General features: G+C 42.4%; 1 protein-coding gene across 1 annotated transcript; it reads right to left on the bottom strand.

Moving 5' to 3' along the window:
- Positions 1-4,925: 4,925 nt before the first annotated feature.
- On the bottom strand, positions 4,926-20,861 carry LOC145409263 (sphingomyelin phosphodiesterase-like). The gene is made up of 13 exons (XM_080279744.1): positions 20,770-20,861; positions 19,777-19,939; positions 18,686-18,841; positions 17,849-18,084; positions 17,015-17,173; positions 14,676-14,786; positions 12,084-12,167; positions 11,425-11,595; positions 9,868-9,989; positions 8,314-8,387; positions 7,082-7,161; positions 6,047-6,154; positions 4,926-5,079 (listed from the first exon to the last, which is right to left on the bottom strand). The coding sequence occupies exons 1-13, from the start codon at positions 20,859-20,861 to the stop codon at positions 4,926-4,928; spliced, it is 1,710 nt and encodes a 569-aa protein (XP_080135870.1).
- Between the last annotated feature and the right edge of the window lie 3,402 nt (positions 20,862-24,263).

Raw genomic sequence — 24,263 nt, 5'->3', positions numbered from 1 at the left:
CACAGTACACACTACACTTCCTATTCAAAATTCACCAAAATGGCGTCAATTCATCCAGCCTCGGAGTCCCCAGGGAGGGGGACCATAAATGCCCCCGCCATCTGCCCCTCTCCCGGTGACGACTCGAGGTGCCTGGAACCACTGTCTGACTCTCTTCTTCTTCATTTCTGCAACATTCGCGGCCTTTCATCTAACTTTCACTCTGTTGAGCACCACCTCTCCTCCTCTAAACCTCACCTTCTTTTTCTAACGGAGACTCAGCTGTCTGAGGCAACTGACAGCAAACCCTTTTCTGTATCCTCCTACTTTCTCTATACTCATTTCAAAGCCAAAGGTGGCTGTTGTGTATACATACGCAACGACTTATCTTGCTCTCGTGTTCCTGAACTTGATTCTTCTGAATTCTCCACTCTCTGGCTTCGGCTTTCCTGTCATTCTCTGACTAAATATATCTGTGCTGTTTACTTATCCCCTAATTCTACTGACTATCAAAAATTCTTCGACTATCTTACTTCTACGATGGAACACATTCTGTCCATTTCTCCTTTCTCTGAAATCTCCATTCTTGGAGATTTCAATGTTCACCACCACCTTTGGCTCTCCTCTCCTTTCACGGATCCACCTGGTGAACAAGCCTACATCTTTTCTATCCTTAATGACCTAGAGCAGCTTGTACAGCACCCTACCCGTATCCCTGACCGCCTTGGAGAGAGCTCCAACATACTTGACCTCTTCCTCACAACTAATCCTTCTGCTTACTCTGTTAATCTTTTCTCTCCGTTGGGCTCCTCCGATCACAACCTTATTACCTTAACCTGTCCTATCGCTCCAGTACGGCCTGCGGACCCTCCAGGGAAACGTCGTCTCTGGCATTTTGGAGCTGCGGACTGGGAGGCCCTCAGGCAGTACTTCTTTGATTTTCCCTGGAATGATTATTGCTTCCATGGCCGTGAGCCATCTGAGTGTGCCTTGCGCATTACGGAGGTTATTCTCTCGGGCATGGAAGCATACATTCCTTTCTCATATCCTTTGACTAACGCAAGAAAGCCTTGGTTTAATCACGCTTGTTCTAATGCTGTCCGCAACAAGGAGAAGGCCTACAAAAGGTACCGGAGCCAACCCACCCCTGAATCACATAATCTTTACGTTTCTGCCCGGAATCGTGCTAAGTCTGTTCTTCGCTTTACTAAAAATAATTTCATCCATACTAAATGCTCTCAACTCTCCAACTCGAATTCTTCCCGCTCCTTCTGGCACCTTGCCAAAAATCTTTCTAACAACTTTACCTCATCATCCTTCCCTCCTCTTTTCTACTCTGATGGTTCTGTAGCTATTTCTTCTACTGATAAAGCAGATCTCTTCGCACAGACTTTCTCCTCCAATTCCACCTTAGACGATTCCGGTGCTGTTCCTCCATCACTTCCCCCCTCTGACTTCCTCATGGCTGACATTAAAATTTCTTCAGTTGATGTATTTTCTGCCATTACTGGCCTCAATACTAACAAGGCATATGGGCCTGATGGGGTCCCTCCTGTTGTTCTCAAAAACTGTGCTTCTGTGCTTACACCCTGCCTAGGCAAATTATTTCGCCTTTGTCTGTCAACTTGTACCTTTCCTTCTTGCTGGAAGTTTGCTCTCATTCAGCCAGTCCCAAAGAAGGGTGACCACTCCCAACCCTCCAACTATCGTCCAATTGCTTTAACGTCCTGTATTTCAAAAGTTTTCGAGTCATTTCTTAATAAAAAAATTTTAAGGCATCTTTCCTATCACAACCTTCTTTCCGATTGTCAGTATGGGTTCCGTCAGGGACGCTCCACTGGCGATCTTCTCACTTACCTTTCAGACTCCTGGTCATCCTCCTTTCGGGACTTTGGCGAAAGCTTTGCCATTGCACTTGACATCTCTAAGGCTTTCGATCGAGTCTGGCATAAATCTTTAATTTCCAAACTGCCCTCCTACGGTTTCTATCCTTCTATCTGTGCCTTCATCGCTAGCTTCCTTTCTGGTCGTTCTATAGCCGCTGTCGTAGACGGCCATCGTTCTTCTCCTAGATCTATCAACAGTGGTGTTCCTCAGGGCTCTGTCCTATCACCAACTCTCTTCCTTTTATTCATCAATGATCTTCTAAGCTGTACATCTAACCCTATCCACTCATACGCTGATGACTCCACCCTTCACCTTTCCATTCGGTTCCCGCAACGCCCATCTCAACAGTTACTTCAAGAAACAAGGGATGAGGCTATGGCACACCTAATGTCTGACTTGGCTCATATCTCTGACTGGGGTAAAAATAATATGGTTGTCTTTAATGCATCTAAGACTCAGTTCTTACACCTATCAACCCGACAAAATCTTCCACAGGTATACCCACTAATGTTTGATAATATTCAGATTAATCCTGCATCATCCTTGAACATGCTTGGGGTTTCATTTACTCGGGACTTATCTTGGAAAGATCATATTACATCTCTTGTAAAATCTGCTTCCAAGAGATTGGGTGTGCTAAGCCGACTCCGCTCTTTCTTTACCCCTGCACAATTGTTGACTCTATACAGGGGTTTTATCCGCCCCTGTGTGGAGTACAACTCTCATGTGTGGGGAGGCTCCCCACATACAGCTCTTCTCAATGGGGTGGAGTCAAAGGCTTTTCGTCTCATTAACTCTCCTCCTCTTACTGACTCCCTTCAACCTCTGTCTCTTCGCCGCACTGTTGCATCTTTATCTCTTTACTATCGCTACTTTAATGGTCACTGCTCCTCTGAACTGTCAGCTTGCATTCCTCCACCTCTACGACGAGCGCGTAGCACCCGTCTGGCATCAAACTCTCATCCCTTTTCTGTCCAACTCTCTAATGCAAGAGTTAACCGTTACTCCCAGTCTTTCATTTATGCAACAGGTCAGCTCTGGAACTGTCTCCCTCTGTCTGTATTTCCTGCTGCCTATGATCTCCAGTCTTTCAAACGTAGTGTGTCCAGGCATCTCAAAATGATCGGATCTTGAATTTGGCTCTCTGTTGTATTTTGTTTTTCTCTTGGAGGGAACTGTCACTGCGGGCTCATGGCCTTTGGTTCCTTCTTCCTCGCATAAAAAAAAAAAAAAAAAAAAAAAAAAAGCTTAGTGTCGCTCCAGAATACTTCGACTACCTCTAGAGCGCCTTCCACCAGGCTACGAAAAAGAAAATTATTGGAACTTGTTGACTTTGGCGATTTGTGTGTTGAATTTTCAGAGTGGTTGTGTTAATATTCTCCTTCGTATGGATCTCTCCGTCATCATCTCCGGGTAGCGTAAGTACAAGCAATGCTGTTGTGGAGGGGAACGTATGGTGGGAAGTGTGCTCTCCCACTATTTTTAGAGAGAGAGAGAGAGAGAGAGAGAGAGAGAGAGAGTGTGTGTTTGTGTGTGTGTGTGTGAAAATCGTTCTTGTAGATGCCATTACAGTGTTAAATGTCCATACCTTCATACCCTGTACAGCACCTTTCCCACCCAACATGCTCTCTCTCTCTCTCTCCCTCTCTCTCTCTCTCTCTCTCTCTCTCTCTCTCTCCCCAGTGCACGGAGGTAGTGTGCAGGTATGTAAAATCTTTCCCCAGTACACCTAGCTTTCCGCTCACCAACAAATCACTGTATAACTCACTTTCCCTCTCAAAATCACATTACTCTCATCTATTTAAATATTAAACATCGTCCTTCACTGAGATTTACGAAGTTCTAAACCATTATACAGTGGCCCCGTTCACTGTAAACAAGCAACACCATATCTACACAGGGATATCATGCTAATTTAAGGGGTCTTTCGTGGAAGGAATGAGAGGAAAGTACGTTAAACACTGATCAAGAATCCTGCTTTATCATACTCATCCCTGACTGGCCTTCAATGACAACGTTCCTCAGCGTTGGGGTTTGGACTGAATGGTCAATAATCTACACAACAAAAACACATAATTGAACCGCAATCCCACTCTTTCCTAGCCCTGTGGAGGTCTGGCCTGTTGTGAAGGTTATGCACATTTATTTTGGATGCGGCGAGAGCTATCCAAGTGTATTATTATAAAAAGTAAGACTTAATAAGGAAAATAAGTGAGTTCCCTTGGAATAACTCTAGAGACTGATATGACTGTGTGAATCTTTATTGTATTACCAGGTTATCAAGTACCTTCAGAAATAGTACCAAAATGAAGAGAACTTATATTTAATTGGTGGTAAGAATACGATCTCCATCAGTTCTTCGAGGAAACCAAACCAAATTTCAGCGTTGTCCATATTTTCCTTAGGGCGGTGTCGTGGGCTCGTATCCTTGTCGATTCAGGAGACTTCTGAAACCTCTTCCTTACGGTTTATTTCTGTATGTGGGACGTAAATATTTTCTTGTATCTTTAAGCATTGTTGATATAAAGAAGACGTAAATCATTTGAAAGGCGATGTAACTTATAAAAAAAAATATATATAATTAACCCCTTCTTTCATAGAACGCATTATTTCTTGCCTTAACCAGATGATTGTATTCAGTTAAGGAGAAATCTCTGGGACTGGAGATGTTAGGTACAGTCCCATCAACCCCTTTACTACATGACACTACCTAAGCTGAATAAAACCATCTGTAGTCGGTTTATTTTCATCTGGCAAAGATCTTTAACCCCTTGCAGCTTATTTGCGATCAGGTATAATCAGAATGAAGGATAACTCTGACTAGCATCCAAGAAGACTCATTACCAGCTCATACCTAAGGCTCAGTGAGTTTAATGTGGCCTCGACACGGTATACAAGTAGCAAGAGTGGCAAATTTCCTTCAGACGATAATAAACTTAGTACTGTAGCAGCAAGAATGAAAGGCGCCCGCATGCTGAAGGGGTTGAGGAAAAGGTTCAAGAAATCCCCCTACGCTGACGAGAATACAGCCCGCACAGGAGACCACAAAGTTGCAGAGTTCACGCGGCCCCCTCCACAATGCCCTCTATACGCTGACAAGGGATATCGCTGGAGGAGTCCCCCGTCACCAGCCCGCACAGCTCGTCTTTGCGGCACTCTTTGTCCTCGCAGCCCCACATCTCAGGCGGCTCCTCCATATAGTTGTTATAGTTCCTGAAAGCGTGGTAATGTGCATGTTGGTCTATATATATAACACACCACTTCCACTCGACTGGGCAATTCTTCCTTTGTTGTGGGTACGGTTCAGTCAGTGTTAACCTGTCAGTAGCTTCGAGTCTGTACCATGCATCATCTATTCATTTTCTACTTCCACTGCCAACCCCACACCCACACCAGCCGACTGAACAGTCCCCACAATACAGAAAATAATACCACGTGAGCTGCTAATGAGGCGCTATTTACGGGTCATCCTGTATATATGGTGCTATTATTTTTATTACTTGGGAATATTTATTAGTGCTGCTCATGAATGCAGCGTGGTACTGCTATAAGCGTTGTTTCTTTGCTCATTCTCTCTCTCTCTCTCTCTCTCTCTCTCTCTCTGTTGTCCTCCTTATTCCCAGTATTTTCTTCTCTTTACTTATTTCCTACCACATTATTTCCTCCTTTCATTATTCCCTCTTTAACCATTCTTTCCTCTCAGTATTCTCAGTACTCCCCCTCCCATGGTTGTCCACATTCCTCTTTCCAATTATTCATTTCATTCCATCTTTGCTTTATTTCTATTGCTCCTTCCTGTCACTACTTTCACCCTCTCCATTATTCCCATTTTCCTCCCCTCACGATTTTTTATTCCATCCCCATTATTTACATTATTCTCAACCTCATTTTTCTCATCCTTCCCTCCCCATCATTTCAATTATTCCCTCCTGTTCCTGTTCTCACCATTCCCTCCCTTGTCATTCCCTCCTCTCCCCTGCGCGCTCTCTCTCTCTCTCTCTCTCTCTCTCTCTCTCTCTCTCACACACACACACACACACACACACACACACACACACACACACACACACACACACACACACACACACACACTCCCTCTCTCTCCTCCCCTCTTCTACCTATCCCCTCAATATTCCCCACTACCCCCTGCTCCCCACCCCAGGCCCCGACCCTGCCAGACCTCAGATACTCCCTGAAGAGCGTGTCATTGGTGGCCATCTCAATCACCAGCTGGTCTAGGCTGGCGGGGGTGAAGGAGGACACACCGTACGCCTCCTGTCCTCGGTATCTGTAAAAATAAATAAATAAATAAATAAATAGATGAACAAATAAAATGAACACTGGCAATTAGCACTCATCTCTTTTTAACTTAACCTAACCTACTCTGACGTAATTAACATGATCTAGTCTAATCTAACGACCCAACTTAATCTAACAACTACACGCCTCCTGTCCCAGTTATCTGTCAAAGCAACACTCTAGCTATGTACATTTACCTCTCCTACAACCCAGCGTAGAGCAATTTAACCTAACTTAACCTACCCAGCGCTGTCCTGCCCTGGATAGTAATTTGTGAGCAAGCAACTCCAACTACCCTAATAGGACTAAACTCTTCATGAGTCACATTTGGTTGGAGCACCGTAATCCACTAGACCATCAGGCATCCAATTACTGGTTGTTAGGCCACCACTCAGAGCACAACCAGATAAAGATTGCAGAACAGTAGTGCACATCTCTTCAGTCTGGTTACAAAGCTAATTCAACGCCCTTCATCCTGGTTACAAAAGAGTCATTCAACGCCCTTTATCCTGGTTACAAGACAGTCATTCAAATTTCATCATCATGTTTGAAAACGTAAATACAGGAAGTTTTGATCAGTTTTGTTGATATATAGTTCATTTCCCGCATGGCATCCCGCATGGCATCTTATTGTGTGTGTGTGTGTGTGTGTGTGTGTGTGTGTGTGTGTGTGTGTGTGTGTGTTTACTTCTATGGATATATGCAAGGTCGTATAGGAGGACTTAACATCTCTTCTTTATCGATTTATTTTGCAAATTTCGCCTTAACATTTTTTTGCATGTTCTTGACGTCGTTTTATTATCGATATAATTTGCATTGATAACATACCGGTACGAGAGGCTACTGAGGCGCGATGGGCTAAATAAATCGCTAGGGAAAAGGTGTTACATAGATAACTATCCGCTATCTCACCTACCTGAGGGTAAACTCCGGGATCCCACCGTCTTGATTGGCGAGGGTGAGGTTCATGTTGTATGTTTCAGTGTCCAGGATTGTCTGAAAAAGGAGGAAAAAGAGCCGTAAATAATAGCTAACGGTGAGAGAGAGAGAGAGAGAGAGAGAGAGAGAGAGAGAGAGAGAGAGAGAGAGAGAGAGAGAGAGAGAGAGAGAGAGAGTGTCCCAGAATATCCCTCTTGTGGTGTCCCTAAGTTTAGCACGTTTAACATTTTAGGTCGTGTGATACTTTTTATTGATTATTCTTGCTTGCTTTGGGCGACTTTAATAAAAGTAAGGAAGACGTACTTATTTCAATGATGCTATTGTTTAGATTTTTTTTTGTTCCTCTATCTCGTCTTTCTTTGACTGATGCTGTATTGTCCGGATTTTTTATAGGCAATCTTTATACTGCCCTACTTTGACAACTGCTCTCTTGTCTGGGTCTCTGTTGCTGAATCATACTAAAGGCAATGAATTGTGTTTTCTATCAAATTAGGTTTCTGTTGCCTGATCTGTCTACATCAAGAACATCGTCGTTTTGCTAGATCTCTAACCACACTCCCAAAGATATTGCTTAATGCTGACCATCATTTGCATACTAAACTTGCACCACCTTTTCAGCAAGTCCAGGTGACCAAATATTCATTAAATTTAAATAATCAGACATTTTCTCGTGTAATGATACAGCACAGAATTAAAGGTGTTTTATTCCGTCAGTCAGTAAATTCTGGAGTACTTTCTTTATTAAAATGCTGAAACGGAGAGTTTTCAGGTGTTAAGAACTGAGGTTAGTGGGTTAAGGCCTTTTTTTTTTTTTTTTTTTATTATTATTTTTTTTTAGTTATGCATTGTTTTTTGACTGTTTGTGCCTCCCACTACGATCCATTGGGGTATGTAGGCTGCGTAGTCTCTAAGTGGAAATTCATACATAGTGTTCTATATTAATAATAATAATAATAATAATAATAACAGTAGCAGCAGCAGCAGCAGCAGCAGCAGCAGCAGTAGTAGTGGTAGTAGTAGTAGTAGTAGTAGTAGTAGTAGTAGTTGCAGCAGCAGCAGCAGCAGCAGCAGTTTTAGTAATAGTAGTAGTAGTAATAATAGTAATGAAAATAATAATAATAATGTGTGAAATAAGTCGCTAAGGAAGAGGCATTGCGAAATCTTCAGTGTCCCTATAGAATGCGAGCCCTAGCCAGGCTTGTGACGTACCCAAGTGGCGTTGTCGTGTCCACCGTCAACGATATAGACCCTGAAGGCTGGGTTGTGTACATCTCCAGTGGTGCCTGAAACATCATCATCATCATCATCATCATCATCATTCCCTTCCTACTTCTCCTCTTCATCGTCATTATCATCATCATCATCGTTATCATCATCGTCGTCTCCTTCTCCTCATCTTCATCATCATCAACTCATTTGCCAAGTTAGATCGAACTCATATAAAAACTGTTCTAGCTATTTTCTTGACACAGACACACGGGTCGAACCGATACCTTGGCCTATGACCTTGACACTGACTGACTGTTCTCATATATTATCCCCTCGCTCTTACCTGATCCTTAACACTTCCACCAAACTGATTCAGTGCAGACCATGAGTGTTTGAAGTGACCTTGCCCTGCGACTGTGGCATTTGACCCTTTCCCTGTAACCTAGACCTTATAATAATTATTCTCAAAGTCGAATTCTCTTATTCTTGCCTTATCCTCAGCCCTTCCACGATGTTTGGTCTAAATCGGATAAAAGCTGTTTAAAGTCACATTTTCCTATGACCTTGACCCCTGACCTGGTGTTTTAAAAAAGGTTTACTTCTTAGCTGACCCTCAATCCTTCCGCCAAATTTGGTACAAATCTCATCAAAACTGAGTTTTTTTTGTTAAAACACACACACACACACACACACACACACACACACACACACACACACACACACACACACACACGCTGGCGCAGTGGTAACGTTCTCGCTTGCCATCTGGTAGACGGGAGTTCGCGCCTCGCTCAGGTTGCGAAAAGTTTCACTGACGAAGTGGGTGGTTACTGTCCACTTTGAGCAAGGGGACGGGTGTGTGCGTGTGTGAAGGTCACAGCCTTGCCCTTAGATCGGACTATATGAGCTCTCAGCTCCCTTCTGGGAGGGTAAAAGCTGACGATCACGACCATCAAGTGATCCTGACCGACCAGGTGAATTACACACACACACACACACACACACACACACACACGGGATGACCTTTCCCTATGACCTTGAACTTCGACTGGTTGTTCTCAAAACTGAATCACGTTATTCTTCCCTTATTGTGAAGACTTCCTGCAGGATTGATCTAAATGGGTTAAAGAAACTATTATAATTGATTCTGCTAAGCCAAACTTTGATCTAGCCCTGTGACTTTGACCTTTGACCTTCTCAAAAACAAATTTGGTTTAAAATCAGTGGAATACTGTGTGAAAACTGGTGTGGATGCTGAAGTTGTGGGGAAGCAAAAGGTAACACTGAGGGGGCTCGGTCATGTGGAGTGCCTGAAGTATGAGGAGATGATTTTAGAGTGTATGAAAGTGAGGCGATTGGAAGGAGCATAAGAGGAAGACCGAAAACGAGGTGGAGAGACAAGGTGTAAGAGCATGTAAGGGAGGGTAGGGTGTCATGAGAAGAAGGGTCGTTATTGAGTATGAGCAAAAATACCTGGAAATCTATTCGTCGAGGCCAAACTTCACATGATGCAGCGTCAGGCAGTATATGGACAGACAGGGGGACATATCTTACCTGCTCCTGGGATGAAGACAGAGGCGACGGGACGCGTGTAGTTGGAGTCAGGGTCGTACATAATCTGCCATGTATCCTTATGTTTGTGACCGAAAAACATCCCTCGTATGGTGGACTCGAATCTGGGCAAGGGTTGTTGTCATCATATTTATAATCATTATCATTATTTTGTTCATTGTAACTCTTACTTCCGCGGTAATAAATGGGGTGGGTATACCAAGGAGTACAAAGGAAGGTGTAAAGCAAACAGCACAGACCGAGTGGTTAATTCGAGGCTATTTGTTAGAGGGAATACTATGACTGTATCTGATTCTAAGAGTAGAAGATAAGGATGAGAAATCAAGAAGGGAAAAAGGAAAACAACAAGAAAAATTGTTAACGAACAAAATGGTAAAATTGGAGGTAGACATCTTGAGACGCTTAGCAGCCTGACTTATCTCCATGACGTAAGCCTTTGAGCCAGTAGTGGGTTATTCACCTACCTTCCTGGGATACAAGGTCACTACCCAATCTAGGTTGCAATAGTTACCTTCCCTAGATATTACCATAATTGCTCATTGTACCTGCCAACCCACACAGTTTGGGGACAGACACTGAAGTCAAGTGGCACCAACAGTCCCCCCTCCCCCCTCAGGGCGGGTGGTATTGGGCTGACAACTTTCATAGATGGTAATGCAAACCACCTGGCTATTGCAGCGGTGCTCAGTGTGAAAATGGGCTATACCTCCATTTTGCGGGGCATGGCCCATCACCGTTATAATCCCAAACTCACAGGTACATTTAAGTATGGACCAGAGAAAACTAATGATGCCCACTGAATTTTAGCCCTCAGGTGTGAAAAGCCAGTCCTAAGCTGAATAAAACTGCCTGGTAATGGATACAATAAAAGAACTTCAGATTATGTTGTCATCCGAGGAGTAGGAAGAACTGACTGTGTGCGTATGTTTATGTTTGTAAAATGCTGATGCATTTCAGGTTGTTTCATTACTAGGCTACCGACTGACTAACACATTTTCTTTACAAACAATTGCTTCTGTTTAATTATAAAATGATTTTGAAGTTAGAGATGAATGTGTGTGTGTGTGTGTGTGTGTGTGTGTGTGTGTGTGTGTGTGTGTGTGTGTGTGTGTGTGTGTGTGTGTGTGTGTGTGTGTTCTCAACCACTCCTCACTAATGAACCAGGAGCATATTTCTCACCAGTTGTTGTTTTCGTTATTATTATTGTTGTTGTAGACGTTGTTGTTATTATTGTTGTTCTTATTTGTGGTAATGTAGTTGTTGTTGCTGTTATTGTCGTTGTTGCTGTTGCCCCAGGCTGGTCTGAATACGAAATTGGTTGCCCTTCTCCTATACTCCACATCCCCGTCTCCTGTGACAGAGGGAGTTGAAGGATTGGGATGTGTGTATAATCTGACCACGGAACTGCTAGGTTATATCCGTGCCATCGCATGAAGGCGTCCCTCTCCATCACAGAAGCTGCATTTTGTCTGTACACATCCTTGATTTTTAAGTTATGTTTGGCTGGATATCAAATTATCAAGTGTGAGATTTGCCGACCTTGTGATGATCTGGTTGAAGATGTGACTCCAGATGTGGTCACAGTCACCCCCACCAGGCGGGATGTGGCCCAGCAGGTGGACGACCTCCCCCGTGGCCTCAGCGGTGGCCAGGGTTTCCACCAGCCACCGCAGCTCGCCCACAGGATCTGCGTTCTCCAGCAGCAGCCACCTCAGAGAGAAAGCTTGCAACGTTACTGACCTGTATTTCTAAAGCTCTGACTCTCACACTCTCTCTCTCTCTCTGGGAGTATTATCTTTGTGATATTCTCTTACATCTTTTAAAGTAATACTCGAAATAATATCACATGTCCCTTTGCAGTCGCGGTTGTGCGAAGGTAACCAGGAGCCGTGAAATAACTGCCTCTAAAATCAGGCTACCAGAAACACGCTCATGTGAAATTGCCTTCAAGACCTTACTAGTGCTGTATGGCATACTGGTCTCCATTATAGTGATATTTCTTTTAATTAGGACCGTCAGTAAATATGAGAACACTAGCTTATAACGGGGACAGTTTGTAAATATGAGATAATACGAGATTTTGTCTTTAATAGAAGAAAACTAGCTGCTATAATAACGAAGACAGTGTAAATATAAGAACACTAGCTAATTTGATCTAATAATGAGGAGTGTCTGTAAATAGGAGAATGCTAATTTACCAGTTTAGTGTGTTGCAGTAGTTCATGTTGACGGAGACGACTCGTAGGCCTGGCAGGGGAGAGTAGGAGAAGTACCCACCGGTCCTGGGAAAGCACTTGTGAAGGATATTGACGAAGAACCATAACTATTTTTCTAAGGTTAAATTTTGTATAACATTACTTGTATATCCTTTGTCTTTATACCTACACCTGCCAAATACTTCACGGTCAGATTAGAGGGGATGAAGTGATAATACGAAAAGCTAAACGATTTGTGAATGAAATGACGAAAAGCTAAACGAAAAGCTAAACGACTTGTGGATGAAGGGACGAGAAAAGTAAACGAAAAACTAAACAATTTTTTAATGAAATGACAAAAACTAACAGAAAAAAATAAACTATCTATCTATCTATCTATTGCCAGACGCCTCAATCCCGTTTGGGGTGGCCACAAACAAATCGCCTCCAAGTCGCCCTGTCCCCTGCCATTTCACTGCCTTGCTCCCAACTCACACCCCTCTCTCTCATATACCTCTCCACCCCATCCCTCCATCTCATCCTCGGCCTCCCCCTCCCTCTTCCCCCCTCCACCTCACTCACATACACTCTCTTCGTCAGTCTTTCACCCTCCATCCTCTCCACATGGCCAAACCACCTCAGTGTGTTCCTCATAACGCTTCCTATCACATCCACATCAACACCACAACGCTCCTTTATATCCTCATTCGTTAGCCTGTCTCTCCACGTGACTCCACAGGCTCCTCTTAAATAACTCATTTCCACTGCTCTCACTCTTGACTTGTGTCCTTCCAACAATGTCCAAGCTTCACTTCCGTACGTTAGAGTTGGTATCACAATACTGTCATGTAGTAACTTTTTCACTTCCATGCTCACTTCCCTGTTTCTTATCACTGCTTTCAAAGAACCAGCAACCTTTCTTCCCTGCTGTACCCTTTCAAGCACTTCACCCTCCAAACCTCCATCCTTACTCATCACACTACCCAAGTACTTAAACGTACTCACATTTTCCAGTTCCTCACCATCCAACCTCGCTGTACATTCACTAACTTCACCTCTCTCAAAGACCATCACTTTACGCTTCCCTACATTCACCTTTAGATTCCGTTTCTTACACACTCTCTCAGACTCATCCACCAAGCCTTGCAGCTCCCCTTCGTCTTCACTCAACAACACAGTATCATCTGCAAACAACAGTACAGGGAGTTTCCAAACACTATCCTCTCTCACCAGGGCCACTCCAATATCCACTACCCTACCTTGTACCTCTTTTATTACCCCATCCATGTACAGATTGGAGACATGACACATCCCTGTTTCAAACCAACTTTCAAAGAGAAAAATTCACTTAGTTCACCATCCACACGCACTGCAGCCTTCGCACCATCGTACATACTCTTCACAGCATTCAACAACTTCCCATCTACTCCAAATATTTTTAACACTTTCCACAATCCTTGTCTATCCACCCTGTCATATGCTTTCTCCAAATCCATGAAAGCCGCATACAACTTCTTTCCCTTCTCTAGAAACTTTTGCACCAAAGATCTAAGAATGAATATCTGATCTACACAACCTCTTCCCTTCCTGAAGCCTCCCTGTTCTTCTCCAATAAACGATTTGTGAATATAGTTAGCTGTTATCCACACCTATCCTGTATTTTTTTTTAGGATCCCTTATAAATACAACTCCAAGTTCTTTATTCTAGGGGACATAAGAGGCGTCGTAACACCTCTTCCTTAACGATTTATTTTGCATACTAGGCATTTTCATTCTCTTGTGTGTTATCTATATCATTTTAGTACTGACTTTGCATCAATAAAATACAGGATGATATTCATATGTGAAATGTGGAGTAAAGCGCTGAAGAAGAGGTGCCACGAAACCTCCAGTCCTACCTACAATACGGCACAAGTTTCCTTATCAGTGAATTATCAGGATCATTTTTATTTTTCTTATTTTTCACTTGTTCATTTATTCTAATTTTGCTCCTAGGGGCTTGACAGATGTATAAGTGAAGATGAAAATATAAACTGTCACATATAAACAACTAAAGCTTCATACTATTCATCGTAGTTTAGTTGTGAAGTGCTTGGTGACTACGAGTGAAGATGAATGCTTAAAAAATGTTACACTTAAGCTTCGTAATATTCACACTAGTTTGGTTGTGAAGCATTTAACAGCTTTATGAGTGTGGGTAAAAGCATAAATGAAAAAAAAAAATATTAATTCAGATTTGGTTTTGAAGAGTTTGGTCGCCTTATTAGTAATGTTGAGAGCAGAAGAGCTTAAACAGATAATATTATATGTAAAGTGTTTGGTACTGTAGCTGTATGAGCGAAGACAAAAGTATAAACGGGCCATATTACATAAAACTTAAGCCTAATTACATTCATTTGAGTTCGCTTGCAAAGTGTTTGTTGCCGTATATGGATGATGGGAGCATAAACAAACAATCTTACACATAACTCAAGCCAAATAATATTCACACTAGGTTGGATGTGAAGCATTTGCCAGGTGTTTGAGTGAAGATGAAAGTATGAGTAAGCACTGTTATCCACAACTGGAACTCATTACATTTAGTCTCCACAGTACCTGATGTCTGGTAGGGTGGTGTCGGGTAGCCAGAAGGCCCACATCTCCGCCACACTGTTGTATAGCCACTCCATATTAAACCCGGATTCGTATGCTGCCGGCACCACGAAGCTGCCAAAGGGTTGAAGAAGAAGAAGACCTTGGATTAATGCCTGTCGACTGTAAGAGGGACATTTCGGCGAGTAATCAATTTTTTCTAAGGCTTAATCTTCCCCGAGAATACGACAGGTAACCACTGAATTTGCATCCAGGCCCACAGCCCTGCTTCTGGATAAACTGGATGAACAGGGACAAAAGGGAAACAAACTTTTACGAGTAATTTGACCACTCTGAGAATTAAACTCGAGGTCTTTCATTTGCGAGCTGGATATGCTACCACTGCACCTGTCATAAAATTACTAAATGTCATGAATGACTTTGTGGTTCCTTGTGGTTGAGTTATATATATATTAGACTTGTGGACGAGCAAAGGCTTGCTTGCCTCATGTGCTGGACTTGTACTATAACCTCTTCACTGCCTCCGGACATTTTTTTTCAACTCGAGGGATATTTTCTGAATTGGATGGGCTGATAACAATTCTCATGAAATCCTTCATTACCCAGGTGCTCTCCTATGCTGTAAATCGCATGGTTGCTGTAAAAATAAAGTACAGAATGATTAATCGCTACACCACGATGCCGTCTGCTGCCTTTAGGTGATTTTATTTAGCTAAAAGGAAATTTTTTTTTCTTTCACGTTAGTAAAGGCTATATCGAACCTCCCCATTTCAAAAAATATGATCTGAGCTGAGTATCATTGCTTGTTGTTTTCAGTGTTGTTGCCTAACCCGTCTACCAGGCAGAGCAGAGCCGTCGACCACAAGTATGCAACTGCTTCTATGGGGCCGTCCTACGGGTACAGTTCAGTACATAAACCCGCTTGTGGTAGTCAGTGCTTTATCAGGGCTGGACTACGGTCCTTCCTACAGGGAAGTTCACGTGTAGGCTCCTCGTCAATGTGATCACTGTCTGTATTCGTAGCCAGCAAGAATGAGAAAGAGTTGGTGTTGATCAGCCACGGTTTGTCTGGCCGAACACACCCATCAACCGCAGACAAGCAACGGCCCCTGCAGGATTGTCTCGTGAACCAGGGTTCCCTTGCGGTTGATAGCACTCCACCACAGCAGGGCGCAGATAAAATGTGGAGGTTTGGTTCCTGGATGGATGCGGCATTTGCATGAAGAACATCACATGAAATTTTCTTTCCAGTTCATGTGTGTGTGTGTGTGTGTGTGTGTGTGTGTGTGTGTGTGTGTGTGTGTGTGTGTGTGTGTGTGTGTGTGTGTGTGTGTGTGTGTGTGTGTGTGGGTGGGTGTGTGCATATCACTTTTTCGATCGATTTATCTGTCTTAAGTGTCTGTATTAGGAATCTATAAGTGACTATCACTTTATGTGCATGTCTCTGTGCTTGAAAAATATTTGTGTTTGTACCTGTCTACTGTATATGTGCCTCAGTCTGTGTCCATCTATGTGTATGTCTAATACTTCCCATCCGTGTATCTGTACATGTCCGTCTGTGTCTGTCTGATAATATATGTCCCTGTCTGTTAGTACGTGTGTGACGGCAGCTGTACTTTGTATAAATCTGTCAGTATATTTCTCTCTGTCTGTCTGTCTGTATGTGCATGTGTTTACGACTGTCTATAACTCGTTGCATATTTCTCTGTGCTTGTTTATCTCTATCTATCTGCATGTCTGTCCCTCTGTCTGTATGTAACAACATGCATGTGTCTTTGTCTGTGTATATACTGCACATTTGTCTTCATAGTTCTGTCTGTATGTATGTGTATGTGTCTGTTCACCTATAGCTGTCTGTCTGCGTATTTCTCTCTCTCTCTCTCTTTCTGTATATATGTATGTAAGTATGTGTGTGGACACCTTTCCCTCTTTGTATTTATGTGTCTGCTTCTATGGACAAATCTATTTCTGTGTTCATTTATATCTCTGACCGCATTTTTTCTAGATGTACATATGTATCTTCCTTATTTATGAATCAGTGTCTAGGTTTATCAATCAGTCAATTTATCCATCCACCTATCTATACATCTATCTATCTATGATCATTGTCTCTATATACAACCATGGACAAAAGCTCGTCTGCTATTCCACTGTGTCTACTTCACACCTCGGGCATGTCCGTCCTTCCTCCTTATACCTGTTGGCTGGAGCAGAAGCGTGGTTGCCGAGCTTATTAATGGTCGGGTTATATGGGATGATGTTGTGAAGAGTGAGGCTATCAGTGTTTGTCTAGCTATATCTCTCTCTGCTTGCATACTTTTTGTCTCTGTCTCTCTGTATACCTGTTGACTGGAGCAGAGGCGTGGTTGCCGAGCGTATTGATGACCGGGATGTGTGGGAAGGTTTGGTGAAGGAGGGTGAGGGTGACGTTCATGGCAGCCAGGTTAGTTACATGATTCTGAGCCCACACGTCATGCGGTGGTAGGTCTCCAGTCACGTAGCTGAAACAAGGGCCTTACTTTAACTCCGTCTCTCTCTCTCTCTCTCTCTCTGAATGAAGCAAATTTTAGCAGGAATAAAACACAAGTCTTAATGCACAAAGAGCTTAAGAGATAACCCTTTCACTCCAATGACTTCTTTGTTGTTATATTCATGCAGACACTGAGGGTTATTATTCAGGTTAGGAAAGAAATTTTGTATTGAAGTTGTAGAAAGTTGCTCGTATAACTCGTGTTCGAATATTGTCTCCTTTGGTTATTAAAACTCCATGGTGGTGGGAAGAGTTGAATATATAAGACGTACGTGTTGAAGGTGCAAGAGTTAATACTTTGTGAGAGACTGAGGGTAAAAGTTAATATTTTGTGAGACTGACAATGAGAGGTCAATACACTGTGAGCTTAGCAGTGGGAGTTAATACTTTGTGAGAGATTGACGACAGTGGTTAGTACTTTTATGAACGACTGACAACAAGGGTTAATACTTTGTGAGAGGCTGACAGTAAAAGTTAATATTTTGTGAAAGAGTGAGATGGTTTAATATTTTGTGGGAGAGTGGCAAAGGTCAATACTTGCTGAGAGACTAAAAGTACGAGAGAATACCTTGTGGAAGACTGACAATAAGAATTAATACTTTCTGACAGACTGACGACAAAGGTTAATACTTTGTGAAAAACTAACACTAAATCCGGGTTTGTAAGTGCCGCCTGCGCCACCAGCTCCTCCAGGGTGCGCAGAGGGATATCACAGTTGCTGAGCGCCCCCCACTGTCCCGCCACTTCCTCCCCCGGCCCGGGCATACCAAAGGCGTCTCGGCAACACAGCGGGTACTCACAGCTCACAGCACTGCCTTCGTTGTATTGCAGGTCCACGTGCAGGTCTGACAGGTGCAGGATCCTTAGTGTTGACGCTGTGGGCTGTCGAGGTGGGTTACAAACTGGTTTGGTTAATGTTGGTCACATTTCATTTTGGTTTGGTTAGCTTACACTTGGTTAGGCTAAATTAGGTTGAAATGTTGTAGTTTTGCTTTGTTTGGTTAGGTTAGGCTGCAGTAAGATGTAGTGGATCAAATTATTGTTAGGTTAGTTGGTAAGGTGGCTATCTGGTGCATACTATTCGATTAAGGTAATTTGGCCACGAGGAGAAGATGAGCTTCAAGGAATTGATAAAGAAGTTCGTATGTAAAAAAAAATGTAATGGCTTAAATGTTTAGGGAAAGACTGAAAAATACATGATGAGGTTATCTATGTATGCACTGCACAATACCTAAATTCTTCAAGGTAGAAGGACTGAACAAAGGTGCTGCAATAGATCAAGATCAAGACTTGCACATGTATACCATACAAAACTTTTAAAAATAATGATGTACTGATTATTGTAATTTTGATTATGATATTGCAAGACGATAATAATGCTAAAGACGACATCTGTACCTGCGTAGCCTTTCGATAGGAATGCAACAGATAGACTGACCAACCGACAGACAGACAAACGGATACATGATTTTTATGTTTTTACCTGTTGAGGTTCTGGGTGTGATGGTTCAGGCTTGCCCCCAGGAATCTCAAGGGTCCAGGGCTCCAGTTCAGTGCTTTGACAATGACCACCCAACAGCCACCCACAGACTGTATCGTAGTTGTAGTCGGTGTTGTTTATCACGTATAGCACCTCAGTCTGCGGATATCAGGCATTGTCGATAACATGATCATTAATCATCTACCACTGTTATCGTAATCATCATCCTACTTTCATCTAATTTAAGTGGGATGCGTTTGGCCCACAAACAGGAAGAGAAGAGAAAAATAGTAGAACTACCTTCAAAGTGCATAGTTAGAAATCGACTCCATATTCTTTCACTCATCATTCATTTCTTGAGGTAACTATCCAACTTACTTTGCCTCACAACTTCACGCTGCTCAGTCACGCCTGAGATGAAGTTTCCTTTCCCTTCACCTCCTGTGGTTGAGACTGATTCTTTTTACTCAGACATTTTCAGAAGCATATCCACACATACCGGGGGATCAGCCGTATGAAGACAAGCTAATAAATTCCTCTTCTTCTGTTGTCTGGTACAATGGATTTTCACATGACCCATTTTTCAGCACCCTCGGTACAGTATGTTCATCAGACCCCTTCCTTTGGCCCTGTCCTCCTGCAGTGACTACCCCTGCGCCTGCCAGAATCCTGACGTTGTTGCACCTGTATATATCTCTGAGATACCATCTAATACCTACCAACCTCTGTCAAATTCGTCAGGAGCAACAGTCCCTGCTCTCCAGCACTTCACGCAACACGTCCAATGGACATATAAAGCGACTCCTGTCGCAGTGACCAATGAGGAACGCGTCCATTATACATCCCCCACACTCCATCAACTCATCACCAAGTATTATGGTATGTCTAATGACGCTCGCCAGCGTACACACACACACACACACACACACACACACACACACACACACACACACACACACACATATATATATATATATGAACTTTCCTGTTATCGTTTCTAGATTCATAACACCTCATGGATTAGTGGGAAACAAGGGAAGGATGATGATGATGATGATGATGATGTAAAACCACAGAGAAGTAGAAAAGGTTACCCCACAGAGATGAACCATGCCAGAGCAGACGTCGGGCGGGAAGAGCTCAAATCTGATACATTCAGAAATGACGAAATCTTCCATCTCCTCCACCGTAGCCCCCGCCGCCATCATTGCGTCCAGAGCTGCAGCCGCCGTCTTGCATTCCAAGCATGTCATGTCCCTGAATAGTGCAGTTAAAGACATAAATATCTGTACACATCATTAAGATAAATAACGAAACTGAGCAGTAGCATTTGAAACAGAGTGATGGTGATCTCCGGAGTACACCAGAGTTACAGAATATTATGGATGAGTTACGCAAATAATCGACTGAAATCGTCAGCAGTGTACGCACTGCACTTAAACGTCAGGCCCCTGAATGCACGTACTAAGGTCTATGGACTCATACAATGGATGTCTCCTTAACTTGACCCAAGTTTTTGTACTTTTGGAGCCATTTCAGTAGCTCAGTGGCAGAATAGGACAATACCCTAGCTCTGCATCCTTGCCATAGCGCTTCTTCATGACTAGCACTATATTCTAGTGTTCATCTCTTGCTGCAGCTCAAAATCAAGAAGGAGAGACGGTAATTTTAGGCCATGTTAAAGTAAAAAGGGAATAGGTCTGGCCACGAAATTTTGAAAACGGGAGTCTGCTGCTCAATGTATGGGTCAATTGACAAAACAACAGCTTATAGGGTCTCCAGCACCCATTATAGACTGTGTTATCTATAGGGGTTCTAGCACCCATTATAGACTGTGTTATCTATAGGGGTTCTAGCACCCATTATAGACTGTGTTATCTATAAGGTCTCTATCAGGCATTATAGACTGCGTGATATAAAGCGTCTCCTATTATAGACTGTGTTTTCGTTATATGTGTTATCTAAAGCGTCTCAGGCACGCATTAGAAACTGTTATCTCCATCTCTAGCATCCATTGTATACTGTTATCTATATCTCTAGCACCCATTAGAAGCTGGGTTAATTGTAAGATCTGTAGCACCCATTACCTGACTTTCTGATGGGCCGGGAAGAGGGCGTGGATCATAAAGTGTGCTGGCAAGGAGGGGGCAGAGGCAGAGGCAGCTGTCTGGGATGGCATGGGTGATAACAAGCCCGATCCCACATATAGACCTGTAATGTAGGGTCGTAGTATGAGTGCCTTTGGAGACTTCGTGACATTTAGTTTTCAGCGATTTAGTTTGTGCATTACTCTTTCATATCCTCGTTTATGACACTTAGAAGAAATAAAAATAGAAATTAGAATGTTACTTGTAAACAGAAAATTAAATCGCTGAGGAAGAGGTGCTATGGAGTTTCGTATGTCACTGAAATGGGTATAATTTTAAACCTTTAGTTTCGAATTACTCACAGTGAAGAAGCAGGCACAAATTAGGATAAACATTATTTTCACTATGTTCTTGCCACCTTCAAGCTACCTCATTCAGCTTCAGAAGAGAGGTCAGGCTGTGAAGGGGTTAATGGAGACTGGTTCTGATCCCGTCGTTACAAACCATATCCCCGAACGAGAGAGAGAGAGAGAGAGAGAGAGAGAGAGAGAGAGAGAGAGAGAGAGAGAGAGAGAGAGAGAGAGAGAGAGAGAGAGAGAGAGAGAGAGAGAGAGAGAGAGAAACTCGTCAGGAGGTAGCAAGAAAAAATTTAGAAATACCTCATTGGGAAGAAGGGGCAAATACTTCAGTGCCTTTTTATTATTATTATTATTATATTTTTTAATCCTCACTACTTTCAGCTGGTTATACAAGGTGGTCCATGTATATAACGCTCCTCTTCCACTCCACTGCTGAGTTTCCACTGGTGCGCTATTTATGGACAACTCTGTATTCAACTTGGCACAGGAACATCGTAGTGGAAGAGTTAACTCTTTCAGTCCCGTGACGTACAGACAGGGACAAGTATCTTCCCAAAGTTTAACGAATACATAGCGGAAAACTCGAACCATCCGACGCAAGCACAAGCAGAAATAGGGGTTTTCATTGTATGTCGGTATTGTAAATTTCCTCAGACAAAACTGGGATATGGTTTTTTTCTTTGACTGAACTTTGCGCTTTATTCCTACTGCCTCCAGACGATTTTATTTAGCTCATGAGGGAGTTTTCGTACCTACGGGGTACGTCATATAGTTCGTTCACTCCTATACATATTTTGCTATAACTTGGCCTAAAGCTGGTATCTCTCCGTCTTGAATGCTCCGTTGTAACAATGGATCAGCACGAGTCTATGATGCTAGTCACGAGGCAGTGCTACGGAAAGGATGTCACCTACTGATGTAGTTTTGTCTCAGTCTTCTTTCGAGTTTCGTGAAATTTGCCGAAAAAGGACAGAAGAAGAAGAAAAAAAAACTGGGCTAAGGCAGGGTAAGAAGAGTACAGCTGGCTTCCCTAAGAATGAGCTAAAAGATACGTCTCCGGATTGAAAGGGATTATTGAAAGTTGATTGTAGCCCATTCACTACGCTGTCTAAAGAAAAAAGAAGAGTAAAAACAAAGAAAAAATAGAGAAAAGAAAAAGAAAAAAGACTACCGAATGTAAATTATTATTATTTTTTTATTATCGTAAAGAGCTTAAACGCACAAACCCCAATTCATCTCTTGTCATTCTGGCTACCTCCTGATGACTCGCCACAGATAAACCTTCTGAGGTCTAGGAGTTATGATACCATCTCGACTTACCTCGATCCTAGTCATTCTAATGCCGTTGTTCCTATTTGTTTCCTGCTTGTATACAGACGACTTTACTCAGCTTAGGAAAGATGTGCAATTTTGAAGCGGCTAATTAAGGCTATAGTTAACCTATCCAGTTAGAATGGTCACTCCTATTTTGATTTAACTGGTTTGGAGATAGAACGAATAAATATAAAAAGACGTCATTGAACTGCAGTGGATAAGAGAACGACGTAAAATATTAGTTTATTCTTGCCACCATTAAATGATTTTATTAAACTTAGAACGGACCTCTTAGTGAAAGGTTATGGAGACTGTATCTACACCTCCAGTTCGATACCTCTCTCCACAACAAAATAGTATCATCCAGTGGTAACACGAAAAAAATAAATAAATAAATAAAATCCGACGAAAGGGGTTATGCAAAGAAAGACTATAATCAGTCTGTTTTCACAAGACGGAACTGAGCCACTCGCACGACCTAAATACTAAATCGTGGTTGCATTACACTTGATGGGTCTAAGTTACGAGAAATGAATAAGAGCCCCGCTTTACCAATCAAACCGACCCTCCAAACCGACTATATTTGGCATCATTTGAGCTGAAAGGGGTTTGGGATCTTCGTCAGGTAAGAGGATGAGAGAGGGAGAGGAAAAAGGATCTATAGCGACTCATTTTTAGCGGACTGTACCTAAAATGGGCAGGAGTAATTTCCACAGTAACGACGCAGCTGCCATGGTCCCTTCTGTGTGTCTGCCTCGATACTGTATGTCCGGCCACAGCTGATGCTTCTCTCTCTCTCTCTCTCTCTCTCTCTCTCTCTCTCTCCGTTTTAGGGAGAGTAGTCTGATAGTGAAAGAGGATATGAGAAGGCTATATCTAACCACCTTTTCGACTTTTTATTTTATAAGTATCTTATTAGTGTAGCAATATTATTACTCTTTTGTTTTATTTTAGTGTCGATATAAACCTCCCATTTTTTTTTAAGTCCTCCTTTTTTGTGTTATTTGACATACTCTTGTTATTTTGTTATTACTTCCGTCAATGAAGTTGGACAGATTATGTATTCACTTGTTCTGTGTGTATGTGTGCAAGATATATCAAAACGTTGTTATTACATTTCAATTCAATTTGGTGGGTAGGGGGGCAGTGGTCCAAGGAAGAGTTGATTAGTTTTTGAGATGGACGCTGATCTGGATATAAGAATAAATCATAAATTTTATTGACGTTGGTGGTGGTATGCCCTCCCTGAGATTGTGTAACAGGGCAGGCAAAGACCATAAAATTAAATGGCTATGAGGGATCGTAAAAGTATTTGTCTGGTAAGAAAGAGAAATTACGACAGTATTCACAAATTTGGCGAGGGTTGGAGAAGGGGTACCCTCTCTGTTGCGTTCTAGTATTGTTTTGTTATTGTAATGTTGTCCTGTTATTATATTATAGTATCTTGTATTATAGCCTTTCTATTCTATTAGAATATTGTTATCTTTTAGTAGTCTAGTCTGTCAGACTTGTTTTAGTTATAGAAACTTTGTTTCTGAACCCGAAACCAGGTGTTGTCACTGGGTGCTCTGTCATGCAGTCTTCATTATCTTCCCACAACATGATAGTGCCCTAAGTCCCTCATACTCACACCACGACGACCACATTTTCATCAGTGACGTAATGATTGTAAAAGTCTATAAATATTATCCTCAGACACTCGACCCTGTAACCTTCATGCCCCAAACACTTTTCCATGCTCATTTTTTGAATTTCAAGTCCAGTTTTCACCGGCCATGGCCATGTATGCAAAGTTTGACGTGAATTATATAAGTTGGGGAA

Source organism: Coenobita brevimanus, chromosome 80 (genome assembly GCF_032717465.1).
Source record: "Coenobita brevimanus isolate Jiangsu-jjx chromosome 80, ASM3271746v2, whole genome shotgun sequence".
Taxonomy (NCBI): domain Eukaryota; kingdom Metazoa; phylum Arthropoda; class Malacostraca; order Decapoda; family Coenobitidae; genus Coenobita; species Coenobita brevimanus.
This window is presented reverse-complemented; position numbering and strand designations above follow the sequence as displayed.